The sequence below is a fragment of the Anomalospiza imberbis genome, chromosome 33 (assembly GCF_031753505.1).
Source record: "Anomalospiza imberbis isolate Cuckoo-Finch-1a 21T00152 chromosome 33, ASM3175350v1, whole genome shotgun sequence".
In the NCBI taxonomy this organism is placed as follows: Eukaryota; Metazoa; Chordata; class Aves; order Passeriformes; family Viduidae; genus Anomalospiza; species Anomalospiza imberbis.
This window is the reverse complement of record NC_089713.1, coordinates 356,291-371,214: the sequence shown is the minus strand read 5'-3', so window position 1 is coordinate 371,214 and position 14,924 is coordinate 356,291. Positions and strand designations below refer to the sequence as shown.

At 53.9% G+C, this 14,924-nt stretch overlaps 2 protein-coding genes across 4 annotated transcripts in view; one reads left to right on the top strand and one right to left on the bottom strand.

Moving 5' to 3' along the window:
- The window catches only part of LOC137463965 (zinc finger protein 208-like), a 1,270,300-nt gene that overhangs the window by 991,326 nt on the left and 264,050 nt on the right, over positions 1 to 14,924 (top strand). Inside the window, exon 6 of the mRNA XM_068175306.1 lies at positions 10,114 to 10,122. Within this exon, the coding sequence (XP_068031407.1) occupies positions 10,114 to 10,122 (9 nt within the window). The remainder of the gene's footprint in view (positions 1 to 10,113; positions 10,123 to 14,924) is intronic.
- The window catches only part of LOC137463966 (zinc finger protein 271-like), a 1,077,684-nt gene that overhangs the window by 999,768 nt on the left and 62,992 nt on the right, over positions 1 to 14,924 (bottom strand). Inside the window, exon 2 of one of the 3 annotated variants that reach the window (XM_068175307.1) lies at positions 13,452 to 13,460. The exons of the other annotated variants lie outside the window; for them this stretch is intronic. Within the exon in view, the coding sequence (XP_068031408.1) occupies positions 13,452 to 13,460 (9 nt within the window). The remainder of the gene's footprint in view (positions 1 to 13,451; positions 13,461 to 14,924) is intronic. 3 annotated transcript variants of the gene reach the window in all.

The following is a 14,924-nucleotide window of genomic DNA, read 5'->3' as shown; positions in this document are numbered from 1 at the left end:
CCCAAACTGCCCGGAGCATTTCCTTGGCTTCACCTTTGCTTTCTTTACTCTTCGTCCTACAAATTTTTTCCCATTGCCCACCCCTGTTCCCTCCCCTGCACCCAGCCCATCCCTGTTTGCCCTTTCCTCTCTGGCCCCACTCCGCATTCCAGTTCCTGACTTGGCACCATGGGAAAGGCCCCTGGGGAGCAGGATCATCCCACAAGTGCTGCAGGAATTGTCTGCAGGTTCCTGCAGTGCCTCGTGCTGCTCCCTTGCCAGAGGCAGCCCAGGCCAGGGGGGCACATCTGGGCTGCTGTGTCTGGCTGTGGGGCTCCCTGTTCTGGGCAGTGAGGAGGGGCTGGAGAGGCTCTGCAGGACTGACAGGATGGGCTTTGGGGCTGTGAGGAGAAGCTGAGGGACCTGGGCTGCTGGAGCTTCTGAAGAGGAGGCCCAGGGCTCCTCCTGCAACTGGTCCAAGGGTGGTTTCAGAGAATCACAGAATCAGCAAGGCTGGAAAAGACCTTGGAGATCATCAAGTCCAGCCATTGCCCTGAAACCGCCTTGTCTCCCCTGAGCCTCCTCTTCTCCAGGATAAACAACCCCAGCTCCCTCAGCCGCTCCTCACAGGACTTGTGCTCCAGACCCCTCACCAGCCTTGTTGCCCTTCTCTGGACATGCTCCAGCCCCTCCAGGTCCTTCCTAAATTGGGGTACCCAGAACAGGACACAGCACTCGAGGTGCTGCCCAACCAGTGCCCAGCACAGGGGAAGAATCACTGCCCTGGTCCTGCTGGCCACACCATTCCTGATCCAGGCCCGGAGCCATTGGCCTTCTTGGCCACCTGGGCACACTGCTGGCTCATGTCCAGCCTGCTGTCCATCAGTCCCTGCAGGTCCCTTTCTGCCTGGCTGCTGTCCAGCCACTCTGTCCCCAGCCTGTAGCGCTGCAGGGGTTGTTGTGGCCAAAGTGCAGGACCTGGCACTTGGACTTGTTAAACCTCACCTTGTTGGATTTGGTTCCTGGATCCAGCCTGTCCAGGTCCCTCTGCAGAGCCCTCCTGCCTTCCAGCAGATCAACACCCCCAGACAACTTGGTGTCACCACAGTTCCATGAGGCCCCAGAGTGTCCCAATGGTCTCCATGATTCCATGAGGCCTCCCAGTGTCACAATGTCCCTCTGGTGTCACAAAGTCCCTTGGATCCTTGGGCCCTGCAGTGTCACAATGGCACCGTGGTGCCCCAGGGCCCTGCACTGTCACAATGGATCCTTGGTTCCATGAGGTCTGGCAGGGCAGCAATGCTCTCCTTGGTTCCCGCTGTCTCCCACACCTCCCACTGTCAGGCTATAGAAGGACACCTGGCTGATGAAGGGGAGTGGGAGTGGGTACCTACTCGAGGAAGTAATAATAAAAATCCCTCCCAACCCCCTCTCCCAAGCCAGGTGCCATTTCAGATTAGGTATGATCCCCTGGATCTGGAGAGTCAGCCAGATGGTTTAGAAGAAAATTATCTGCCCAGTGAGTCTCCCAATTATGATTCATCTGTGAGACAGATCAGCACCTCTAACATCAAAAAGGAAAGAAGGGTAATCGTGGTGGGTGAGTCCCTTCTGAGGGGAACAGAGGGCCCCATATGTCGACCAGACCCACCCCACAGAGAGGTCTGCTGCCTCCCTGGGGCCCGGGTACGGGATATCACTGACACACTGCCTGGGCTGATTCAGCCCTCTGATTATTGCCCACTGCTGATACCCCAGGCTGGCAGTGATGAGATTGAAAACAGGAGTGTCAGGGCAATTAAAAGGGACTTTAGGGCATTGGCTCAGGTGGTTAATAGGACAGGGGCACAGACAGTCTTTTCCTCAGTCCCTTTGGAGTCTGAGAAAAACGCTGAAAGCAATAGGAGAGCTCACATTATCAACAAGTGGCTCAAGGGTTGGTGTCATCGACAAAATTTTGGATTCTTTAATCATGGGGCAGCTTTTATGGCACCTGACCTGCTTGGACCAGACGGGCTCCATCTTTCTGTGAAGGGCAGAAGAATTTTAGCTCATGAATTGGCAGAACTTGTTGAGAGGGCTTTAAACTAGGTCTGAAGGGGAAGCAGCTGGTTTGTCTGGAAGCAGGCTCATGGGTGGTAAGCCTGAGTTAGGGGTGAAATCAGCAGCCCAGCTGAGGTGGGCTGAATAAAGGCCGTCCAGGAAATTTTTAGAGTTTGTGGAGGACAATTTTTAGTTGCAGCTGGTGGTTGAGCCCACCAGGGGAGGGACTATGTTGGATCTGTTGTTTGTAAATAGAGATGGGCTGGTGGGAGATGTGGTGGTTGGAGGTCACTTGGGGCACAGTGATCATGAAATTATAGAGTTCTCAATATTTGGTGAAATGAGGAAGAACACCAGTAAAACTCTTACATTGGACTTCTGGAGGGCAGACTTTGGCCTACTTAGGAGACTTATTCAGAGAGTTCCTTGGGAAGCAGCCCTTGAAAACAAAGGAGTTCAGGAAAGGTGGGAAGCTTCAAAACAGAGATCTCGAGGGCACAGGAACAGACTGTCCCTGTGTGCCCAAAGACGAGTCGACTAGGCAAACATCCAGTGTGGATGGGCAAGGAGGTTTTGAAGGAACTTAGGAATAAAAAGAGGATGTATCATCTTTGGAAGGTGGGTCAGGTCTCTCAGGTAGTATTTAAGGGGCTTGCTAGAGCATGTAGGAAAGAAATTAGGGAGGCCAAAGCTCAGTTTGAACTTAAAATGGCAGCTTCTGTAAAGGATAATAAAAATATTTTTATAAATACATCAATGGTTAAAGGAAGGGTAAGACCAACCTTCTTTATTAGATGTGGAAGGGAATTTAATAACTGCAGATCAGGAGAAGGCAGAGGTGCTTAACGCCATTTTTTGCCTCAGTTTTTAGTGAGAAAATGATTTGCCTTCAGGACAACTGTCCTCCTGGGCTGGTTGATGGTGTCAGGGAGCAGAGTGGACCACTGTTATCCAAGAGGAGGCCATCAGAGAACTGCTGAGCTGCTTGGATGTTCATAAATCTTTGGGATGAGAAGGGATCCACCCCAGGGTGACAGTGAGCTGGCAGATGAGCTTGCCAAGCCGCTCTCCACCATTTACCAGAAGTCCTGGCTCACTGGTGAGGTTCCAGATGACTGGAAGCTGCCCAATGTGATGCCCATTCACAGCAAGGGTGGGAAGGAGGATCCTGGTAATTCCAGGCCAGTCAGCCTGAGCTCAGTACCCGGTAAGGTCATGGAACAGTTCACACTGAGTGCCATCACACAGCACTTCCAGGATGGCCAGGGTGTCAGACCCAGCCAGCAGGGGTTTAGGAGGGCTAGGTCATGTTTGACCAACCTGGTTTCCTTCTGTGACCAGATGACCCTCCTGGTGGATGCAGGAAAGGCTGTGGATGTTGTCTATTTGGACTCCAGCAAGGCCTGTGACACTGTCTCCCTGACCACACTCCTGGAAAAGCTGCAGCCCACGGCTGGGACAGGAGCACTCTGTGCTGGGTTCAGAAGTGGCTGGATGGCCAGCCCAGAGAGTGGTGGTGAGCGGTGCTGCATCCAGCTGGGGACAGTCACCAGTGCTGTCCCTCAGGGCTCTGTGCTGGGCCAGCTCTGTTCAATATTTTTATTGACCACATGGATGAGGGGATTGAGTCCTTCATTAGTGAATCTGCAGATGGCACTAAGCTGGGAGTGTGTGTCCATCTGTTGGGAGGCAGGAGGGCTTTGCAGGGATACCTGGAACAGCTGGATAGATGGAAGATTTCAATAAGTTTAAATTTAATAAATCCATGTACCAAGTCCTGCATTTTTGCCACAATAACCCCCTGCACTGCTCTAGGCTGGGGACGGCGTGATGAGGACGGCTGGACAGTGCCCAGGCAGAAAGGGACCTGGGGGCACTGGTCGACAGCAGGCGGGACATGAGCCAGCAGTGTGCCCAGGTGGCCAAGAAGGCCAATGGCTCTTGGCCTGGATCAGGAATGGTGTGGCCAGCAGGAACAGGGAGGTCATTCTTCCCCTGTACTTGGCACTCGGGTACTTGGCATTCTTCCCCTGTACTGGCAGCGTTCCTCGAGTGCTGTGTCCTGTTCTGGGCCCCCCAATTTGGGAAGGACATGGAGGGGCTGGAGCATGTCCAGAGAAGGACAAGGCTGGTGAGGGGTCTGGAACATAAGTCCTGTGAGGAATGACTGAGGGAGCTGGGGTTGTTTATCCTGGAGAAGTTTCAGAGGTGACCTTATCACTCTCTACACTCCCTGAAAGGTGGTTGCAGTCAGGTGGGGGTCGGTCTCTTTCTCCTCACAGCAACTGACAGAACAAGAGGACACAGATTTAAGCTGCACCAAGGGAAATTCTGTTGGATATTAGGAATAAAGTTTTTGATGGAAAGGGTGATAAAGTACTATAATTGCCTGTCCAGGGAGGTGGTGGAGTCACCATCATGGGATGTGTTTAAAAAAAGACTGGATGTGGCACTCAGTGCCATGGTTTAGCTGAGGTGGTGTTAGGGCATTGGTTGGACTTGATGATCTTAAAGGTCTCTTCCAACCCAGCAATTCTGTGATTGTGTGACATCACAGACCAGGTTGTGACATCATATAGTAGGCTGTGACATCACTGGTTTATTATGTGACATCACAGAGCAGGCTGTGACATCACAGAGGAGGTTGTGATGTCACAAAGTCGGCTGTGACATTACAGGCTGGCAGTGTGACATCACAGAACGGGCTGTGAGGCCACAGAGAAGACTCTGCCATCATAGAAAAGGGCTCTGTGACATCACAGAGCAGCTGTGTGATGTCACAGAGAAGGCTGAGACAATACAGATTGGGTTGTACCATCACAGAGCTGACTGAGAAATCACAGAGCAGGCTGTGACATCACAGCATGGCTGCATAACATCACAAAGGTGGCTGTGGCATCATAGAGCTAGCTATGACATCACAGGGTGTCTGTGATATCACAGGCAATAGAGAGTAGGCTGTGACATCACAGAGCACCAGTATGAAATCGCAGGTGGCCTATTACATCTCAGAGTGGGCTGTGTGACATTACAGAGTTGGCTGTGTGACATCACAGGGGCTGTGTGACATCACAGGCGTGTGTGACATCACAGGGGCCATGTGAGGTCACTGGGGAGGTCACTCCATCCCAGCCCCCCCTCCCAGTTCCCCCAGAGAAGTCCAACACTGCTCGTGCACAGCGGGGTCCCCTGTCCCCCCTGGTCCCCCCGCCCCCGGCGCCGCAGCCTCCCCCAGAGGATGTTCCACGAGATCGACCCCAGAGCCTGACACGGGGACGGGGGCTGGGGCTGTGGGGGGTGGGACAGGGGGACAGGGACCCCCCGGCAGCATCCCCGTGTCCCCCAGGGCCAGAGCCTGGGCCAGGGCTCCTTCACCCTGTTACCAACGAGTGCTTGAGAGCGCTGAAAAAATCCCCAGCAAGGGATCAGCAAAAACCAGATTTAATATTAAGCGACAGCACCACAGAGTTCCTTGGCAAGCATCACTCTGCTCCTGACTGGACACTTCAGGCACACCAAGGAAACAAAGCAACAACAAAACCAAACAGAATCCAGGCAATCAAACCAGAAATGAACCGGGAACTACGGCTTTCCTTCCTATGGAAAAGAACTCTCCTTCTCCTGCAGGTACCCATGGCTACAATTGGGATTTCACCTCCAACACTGCCTGTTGTGACAGACTGGAGGAGATTCTTGGCTGGAAACATTTCATGTGTGGGGAGGAAGGGGCAGGTCCAGCCTTGCCCTGCCCTGGAACCCCTGCCCTGCCCTGCCCTGGAACCCCAATCCCCCCAGAGCCTCTATCCCAGCCCAGCAGTGTCTGCCAGTCCCTGGCACAGCACAGGCAATGCTCCACAGCCACCTCTGGAGCCCCCAGCCCAGCTCCTGAGTGACCAAATGACCCCAAGTCCCACCTGGGGGAAGGGCCCAGGAACACCAAGGGGTATTTATGGCTGACCACAAGGCAAGCACACATCTTGACCCTACCTCCTCTTGGAATTTCTATCTGAACACTGCTGGAATCCAGGAGTTGGTAGCTCTGTGTGTGCTTCTCTGTATATTTTTTGTCTTTCTCTCTTTCTGTGTCTATTTCTTCTATTTTGGTCCTCGTGCAAATGTTGATTAACTTAAAATTGAATGAGCTAATAGTCTGTGAAGTTGAATGGGCCAAGGTAATGCTTTGGGAAGTGTTTTTGTTGATTGAATGTCATGCTAAACCTTTTACCAAAGTTTCTCTGGGTTTCTAAATTTCCCAAAAAAGGCTGTTTTGTTGTTTTGAGCTCATGAGAATCTCTTGTTGATATTTCTCCAGTGCATCCAACTCAGAGGACACAAACAATTGTAATTCCTTTTAAATGTCTCCTTGAGAGAGTTGTTTGGGGGATGGGGGTCAGGGCTTGTGTGTGCTGCTTGGCACAGCCCAGGCAGGGCTTTCACAGCCACATTCCACACTCCATTTCCCAGCTGGAGCCGCTGGTGCCTCTGAGTTCTGCTGCCCCAGCCCCAGGGACGCTCTCCTTGTCTGCCCATTCCCCCACGGTCTCTGGGCAGGGATGGCCTCAGTGGGAGCTGCTGACATCCTCAGCAACTTGGAGCGCCCTGGAGCCACCTCCGGCCATGGACGGCGGCCAGCGACGGGGAATGCCCGGGGGTGAGGAGGGAGGACACCAGCAGAGCATCCCCCCGGGGCAACGACGAAGACAGTGCCGGGATCAGGCGGGAGGAGCACGGACCCCCACCGGAGCATCCTCCAAAGGTAAGGTGTTTTCCTAAGCAAAATTGGCAAAAAATCTTATTAAATTCTGTGGCTGATCTTTGCTGTCCCCACGAGTCGCTCGCCACCCACACGAATCATAAAGTTCCCCCTCAAAAGTGGGACTGGGAGCACACAGACCCTTCCCCATAGTCTAGGGACCCCCAGAAGACCCCTCCCTATGGACTGGCCACCCCAGAAATGGGGCTAGGACCTCCAGAGAAGCCTCCCCATTAACCTAAAACCCCCCAAAATGGTGCTGGTGCCCCCAGAGACCCATCCCCGTGGGACTGGAACCACCACGGACCCATCTCCATGAACCTACAACCCCCAGAAATGGGACAGGGACCCCCAGACACCCCTCCCTATGGGCCTGGGATCCCCAGAATGGGGCTGGGACTCCCCCCATGTGAGCCACGCCCACTCCCTGCCTTGCCCCTCCCCCAGCGTCAATCCAACCAATCAGCGCCTGGAACAATCAGTGCAGGAACGCCTTCTGCATCATCCAATCAGATCGCACTCTCATTCTGGCCCCACCCCTTCATTGTGACATCACAAGCGGCCTTGGCACTCAGCCCCTCACCACTATGACATCACTGCGCTCCCATTGGCTGTCGGCGGGAGGGCGGGGCTTGCCCGGACTATAAAAGGCGTGTGCTGGCACACAGGGCTCAGTGCGGGCCCGGCGATGGGAGCGGGGGTGTTGGAGGCGTCAGAGCCCCGGGAGCGCCCCGGAGCCACCTCTGGTAACGGACGGCGGCGAGGAATGCCCCGGGGGAGAGGGGGGAGGACCCCGCCAGAGCATCCCATGGGACAGTGAGCACCGAGAGTGGTGGGGCATCGCCCTGGAACGAGGACGATGGAACCAGGAGGACCAGGGCAACCAGCGGAGCATCCCCGGGGCTGAGGAAGGAGAATACCAACATAGCATCCCCCGGGGGCAACAGGCATTTAGGGATTTTACAGATTGGAGAGTGTAGTTTAGTATGTCACATGGATGAGAAGTTTAGGTTTTACAATTTTTAGCATATTGTAGATTGTTATAAACGCCAATCACTTGGTTTTTAAAATTTTAAAAGTTTAATAATAATAAAATGGTTATAAAAATAGTAATAAAATTAGAGTAATGAAAATTTAGAGTTAGGACAATTACAAGACAATAAAAAGCAAAGAATTACGGATGTCCGGATGCTCTCGGGCACTTAAGCCCGATAAGCATGCCTTGTGAACAAAGGAATAATCTTTAAAAGCAGTAGCCTGTTGCATATTCATACATCTCATACATGATGCATAAATTCCTTGCAAATTAAGAACTTTTCTGGTTTTTGTCAACTTCTTCCCCTTAATCCTAGTGGTTCCATAAAGACAGAGAGAAGGTGGAAGAATGTTTGTCTTTTCCTATAAGGAGGCAGTAATTCTTTATGGGCCCCCATCATTGTCATCTCTGTGTGAAGAGTTTCTTCATTATCTCATCTCTTGCTTGAGTTAGTAAAAAAACCCCCACATACATAGGTTCTATTTTAACTACAAAACTACATATACCATACTATTAAAATGTTAATACAGCACTTCTAATTAATATAACATAATACATATAGTATTCAATTTAATATTTGCGAAAAGCCAATCATAAAATATGCATTTTTCACAACTAACACAGCAGGCAAAACGCCAAAGAGGAGGGGGGGTAAGCTCACTCTGACCCGACCTAAGCTGTAGTACGCGCCGGCGGCCACCAGATGTCACCAGAGGACACAAGGAAAAACGACGCACCACAGCTTTGGTCACCATGAAGAGACCAATTTATTTTTTCTGACTCCAATCATTTATAGTTCTCAAAAGGTGCCAGTGGATTGGAAGGTGAACGTGCCACCTCTCCAACGACACTGGACAAACTACCAGTCTATCAAATTTCTCGGCCTCTATGAAAGAATGCAAAACAATAGGTTGTTTACAGAAAGTTGCGTGAGAAAGCTCTCTACAAGAATGTAAATTCAGAAGGCTTTAGAAAATCCTAAGAAAGCAGGGCGACAGGGTCACAGTCAAAGTCAGCAGGCAAAAGAAAGGAATTGCTGAGGAATGATCTTGGATCAAGCCAAACATTTACAGTCAGGGCAGTCAATTGGTACAGATGGGGGTACACTCTGGGGGTGCAGCTAAGGCCATGAGGTCACAGCAGGCTCTGGGGTCACAGCAGGCTGAGGTCACAGCAGGCTCTGAGGTCCCAGAGGTGCCAGAGCCCCGTGCTTGCACAGAACCACAGAACCCCTTTTAGGTTTTTTTTGTTGTTGTTGACCCCCTGGGAGCACTTGTAGTTCTCCACCCCTGCTATTTTTAAATTCCTCCAATTGCATTTTCAGGGGACACTGGTTAACCCAGTGCCCAAGGTTCTTACAAAGCAGGCGTGGCTTTGTGGGGTCAACCATTGCTGGTCCTCGCTGCTGCCCAGTGTGCCACTGTGCTGATGGAACGGGCACTGGGCTGGCAACGGCGACTCTCTGTGGTGGCCTTGGCAGCAGCTTTGGTCTGGTGTCCTGAGCCACACTCCACAGAGGCACTTTCCTGTTACAAACTAGAAGCACATCTTTTAGTGTGGGGGGGGTTCTAAAGGTAAGCGTAAAATCACAGCTCAACACTGTTCATTTGCATTTGCAAATGCCATTTCCTCTAAAACTTCTTCCCTTGCATTTTCTTTCCTAACTTGGATTTCAATAGCTCTAGTTAACCTTTCCACAAATTTCAAAAAAGGCTCTGATGGTAGCTGTGTGATCTTACTATATGGCTCGAGAGGGCCGTCAGGTTGAAGGGCAAAGAAGGCTTTTTCAGCTGCATCTCTGACTCTCTCAAGGACTACCACAGGGATTACTGCAGCTTGGACTGGGGCCAGAGACCACTGGCCCTCACCGGAGAGATGCTCGATGGTAATTGGCACGCCACTGGCATCCTTTGCTGTGTTTGGATCAGCATGCAAGTCTGGGAGGGCCTCTTTCAGCAGTTGTTTCCATGCCACTTCCCATAGTTTGAATTCTGTAGAGGTCATGAGGCACGAAAAAAGCTGTTTTAAATCATGTGGGACTAGTACAGTCCTACCCGGTTCGGCCTTTAAAAGGCCACGGAAGCACGGGCTCAGTGGGCCATACTGTTGGTGTGTTTTGCAAATCTCTCTTATTATTTGCTGTGCAAAAGCTTTCCAATTAGCAGCTGTGGCTCCTCCCCCTTGCCCTGCATGCTGATATGTGACAGGGGCGAGTGAGAAATCGGGACCCTGCGTTGGCTCTGCAGTTCCCTGCTGCTTTTCCCTTGAACGGGAAGCATTGGGATCACTGGTGTGGCTACAGGGGCGAGCAGTGGGCGAGCCCCCACCGTGGGAACCCGGGCAGGGGGCGGGGCCACCGTGGGAACAGGGGGCGGGGCCACCGTGGGAACAGGGGGCGGGGATGCCTGGTGACGTCACGTCGGCAGACGCCCCCTGGGGGGGAGGGGCGGAGCTGAGGGAGTGCCAGGTAAGGTGGGGGGAGGGAAGGTGTCACGAGGATCGGGGGGCGTGAGGGGAAAGAAAGGATTTTTGGGATGCTGAGGGGAATCATGGGAAGAAGGATATCAGGTAGGGTGCGGTGCCACGTGGCATCCTCCATTTTCTTGGCTCTCTGGGGACTGGGAGCCATTTGGGTGCTCACTGCTCTCCAAAAAACCAACACGTGCTCGGGGTTTCTGGGCTGGGGAGACAGGGTGGGGAGAATTCCACGCGGTCTGGCCAGGACTTTGTGGACAGAGGGACTCGGGCATTTTAAGATGTTCAGGGAGCCGGCTTCCCTGGGCGTGAGCAGAGTCTGCACTCCTTCAAATACCGAGTTTTGGGGAAGAGGGTTCAGAACTGGGGTGGGGAGAAATAGGAAGAGCAGAGGTACATTCCTTGTTATTTGGCTTTTCCTTCACTTCCCTTTGCTTGAGTAAAGCTGATTGAACTTGCAAACTCCAAAACACAAATTCGGCTGAAGACGTGTCCCCAGACCTTCCCAAGGTTATCAATTTGTGACCCATTGTGTCCCAAAAGTGGGTATTGTGGACTTGTTCAGGAGAAACTTGTGGGAAGTGTAGAAAAAGCCACCTTATAAACTGTTTTAATTTTCCCTTAGAAAACTATACATCTCCACTAACTAGCATTCCTATAATCTGATAATACATGCCTTTCTGTGCTGTGCTTAGCTTAGCCCCCATTGTAGATGTAAAAGGCACAGCCCAACCTCACACCGACAAAAAACAAACCAGAATTCGGTACCAATTTCCAAACACCGCGGTTAAGAAGCGAAAACACGCAGCTTTTAGCCCTGCCCAGCGCAGCAGCCTGTGCGGCTTTTAAAACTGCCGCCGGCAGCAGCAGGGATCCCCCGCGCCATGCGGAGGAGCCGCGGCTCAGCGCCGCCCACGCCCAGCGAGAAAGCCCGAGCCATGGTTCTGCCCCCGCTGCCCGCGGCCTCCCGCCGCTCCCGGGAGCCGCCGCCGCCGCCCGCTGTGCCGCGGGAGAATCCGAACGCCCCGCACTGCGCTGAGGGGGCGGGCAGAGCCCCCCGCTCCCCCTGAGCCAGCGGTGCTGCCGCTGCCACGCGGGTTTTAAAAACGGCAGAGCCGCGCCGTCCGGGGCTATCGCTCCCGACCCCGCGGGGCTGCGCAGCCTTGCCGTGCTCGAAATAAGAGCGAAAAAGAACAAGTCCCTCGTCAGGGACGGTTTCTGAGCTCCCCACCCCGCTATGGAGCGGGGATACTCACCCAAATCGGTGTCCTGGTCCGGCGGAGTCTTCTCTTCACCTGAACAGGACTCCTCGGGGCAGGAGGAGCTGCCCTGTTCTTCCTCTGGGAAGGTCTGGCTCACCAAAAAGGAGGTGCGCTTCCCAGAGGTGCAGGACATCCACAAGTATTCTGTGGATAAAGCCCAAAGTCTCTCCTGGAGAGCTATGTCCTAAAAGATCTGCCAGTGGACGCCAAGCTGCCTTAAAGCCTCTCCGTGGTCTTGTGAGGCTCTGAGAGCTCCGGAGTGTCCCATCGGTGCGGCAGGGTCAGGCCAGCCTCCACGTCAGGTTGCCAAAATATTGGTGTTACCGATATCGAGGACAGGATGTGCCTTGGCTTGTCTGGCCCTGCTGCTGAACCAAATAGCAGCCACTGTGGTGTTTCACCCCGGAGACACTTTTGCCCGGCTGGATGTTGCAGCTGGGAGCATGGAGACAAGTCCAGACATGCCAGAGCTCCGGTGGCGGCGGGATGGAAGGAGTGGAAGCACACTGGGGGCAACTGGGATTTACTGGGAGAGACCAAGAGTGACTGGGATCACAGAGGAATCATAAAGGAAGTTACTGGAATAATACTGAGAGTATCTGGGAGTGACATGAATCATACTGGGAGTGACTGGAATCATACTGGGAGTGACTGGAATCATACTGAGTGACTTGGAGTGACTGGGACCACACTGGAGGCAAATGGTAACATAATGAGAGTGACTGGGTTCATACTGGGATCATACTGGGAAGGACTGGAACCATACTAGGAGTGCCTGGAACTATTATAGGGGTGAATGGGAACACACCTGGGAACATGCTGGGACCATACTGGGATGATACTGGGAGTGACTGGGATGATACTGGGATCACACTGAGTGTAACTGGAAGTGACTGGGACCATACTGGTGGTGACTGGGAGCCACAGGGCCCATGCTGGGAGTGTCCTTGGGGGAACTGGGGGAACTGGCCCAGCTGGGGCTCAGGGTTGTTCTCCCCCAGGGCTGCCCCAGGTCCTGCTGCCACCCCCGGCCCCACAGAGCTGAGGGACAGGGGACAGGGACAGGGGACAGCAAAGGGACAGGAGACAGGGACAGGGCACAGCCAAGGGACAGGGCACAGCCAGGGAACACGGCCTGGCCGAGGGACACTGAGCTCCAGCACTTTTGGCTGTTGCCCGTGGGCTCCCAGCGCAGGCCCAGGGGCAGAATCCCCTCCAGAAACTGTTGTTTGCTTTCAGCTCTGCTCTGGAACATTCCCCAGGAGCCCTGCAGTGGCTGCAGCCCGGCCGGGTGCCCGGGGCCACCAAAGCTGCTCCGGCAGTGCCCTCCTGCCCCAGGCAGGGCACGCAACACCCAAGGAAAGGCTCCTGCTGGGCTCAGGGCAGGGACAGGGCACTCCCCTGGTGCTGCCCTTCCCCTCCCACACCCACCTTTGTGCTCCAGAGCCTCTCGACCACATCTGATGTATTTTGGGGGCCCTTCCACACAGGTGTGTCCCAGGTAATGGTTCATCTGCTCCACCATGATCCCTTTGGATTCCCAGCACCTCTGGGTGATCCAGGCGGCACCGGCGGACACTGCAAATCTCCCAGATCCCAGCTGGAAGCAGATGAAATCCCAGCCCTCGTAGCCATACCGGTGGGATCCATGGACGCTCCGTTGGACAGGAGGTCACAGCTGGAAACCACCTGCACCCTGTGCAGACCTGGGAACGAGGAGAGAACAGACCCATGGAGTCATGTCCCAGACACAGAGAGCCCCTTGGAGCTCCCTGGATTCCCATCCCAGCCCCAGAGATCCCCCTCATCCCCAGAGATCCCATCCCAGCCCCTCAGAGTCCTCCATTCCCACAGATCCCAGCCCAGCCCCTGGCTCCCCCCACTCCCCCTGCTCTGGTTGTACCTGCCCCGTCTCCAGGTCACTGTTGGCCACGGGCTGGTTCCTGTCTTTGAGCCAGCTCTGGCTATCCCAATATCCCAGCTCTGGCTATCCCCATATCCCAGCTCTGCCTATCCCCATATCCCAGCTCTGGCTATCCCAATATCCCGGCTCTCGCTATCCCAATATCCCAGCTCTGGCTGTCCCAATATCCCAGCTCTGGCTGTCCCAGTATCCCAGCTCTGGCTGTCCCAATATCCCAGCTCTGGCTGTCCCAATATCCCAACTCTGGCTATCCCAATATCCCGACTCTGGCTATCCCAATATCCCAACTCTGGCTATCCCAATATCCCAACTCTGGCTATCCCAATGTCCTGGCTGGCAGAGCTGGGAAGGAGGTTCAGAGGCTCAGAGTCAAGGAAAGGGGGTGCAGGGACTGGGAGAGCTGGGATGGTTGTCCAGGGAATCCTGTGCCCACGAAAGGGGGTGCCAGGGCTCCTGAGTGTGAGGAAAGGAGGGACTGGGGGCTGGGAAAGGCAGGAATGGGGGCCAAGGGGTCCCAGGTCAAGGAAAAGGGTGGGGCTGGGGGCTGGGAGAGGCGGGGGGCCGGGAACAGGTTGTGTTTGTGCCGGGTCAGGGGGTGCAGGGGGGTCTGAGTGCCAGGCAAAGGGGTAAAAGGGTGTGTCAGTTCTCAGGAATGGGGGTGCAGGGGGGTCTCAGGGTCACAGAAATGGGGGGCAGGGACGTGGAGAGGTAGAAGGGAGTTCCAGGGGTTCCTTGAGCCCAGGAAAGGGGAGTCCAGGGTTTCCCAAGAAGGGGGAACCAGGTACTCCTTAACCCAAATGCAGCATTAAGAAGCAGCATTCTTTATTCAGCCGGGTGCACGGGGGATAGCTCCTCCCAAAGCCGAGCATGCTGAGTACAGGAAAGTTTCTGTTCATATTCTGTATTTTGCACACATGTTCATTGATTGTCCATGACTAAACATACATCTGATAATCATTTCCCCAAAATCATTAACATATTTCCCCATCCCTTTACCCATGCTCTCTTCTGTCCTGGGGGTCTCTCTGGTGGTCCCTGGTGGTTGTGGACCCCAATGTTCCAGTGGGCCTGGCTGAGCTGGCAGGACACTGAGGCTGGTGAACTTCCAGTTCCCCTTCCGACACAATGGGCATTGTGTGGTTTCCATAGGCCTGGGGTTTTGGAGAACAAGCTCCAGGTGTCAGCTCACCTGGTGGAGACAATTTATCATCTGGTAACATGAGGTCACAGAGTGATCTATGACATCACAGAGTGGGTTATGTGAGGTCATCGAGCAGCTATGAGATAAACTGCCTCTGTGACATCACAGAGTTGGCTGTGACATCACAGAGGGGCTGTGTGACATCCCAGGAGGGCTGTGTGAGGTCACTGGGTTGGTCACTCCACCCCAGCTCCCCCTCACAGTTTCTCCCAACAAGTCCAATGCTGTTCATGCCCAGCGGGGTCCCTGTC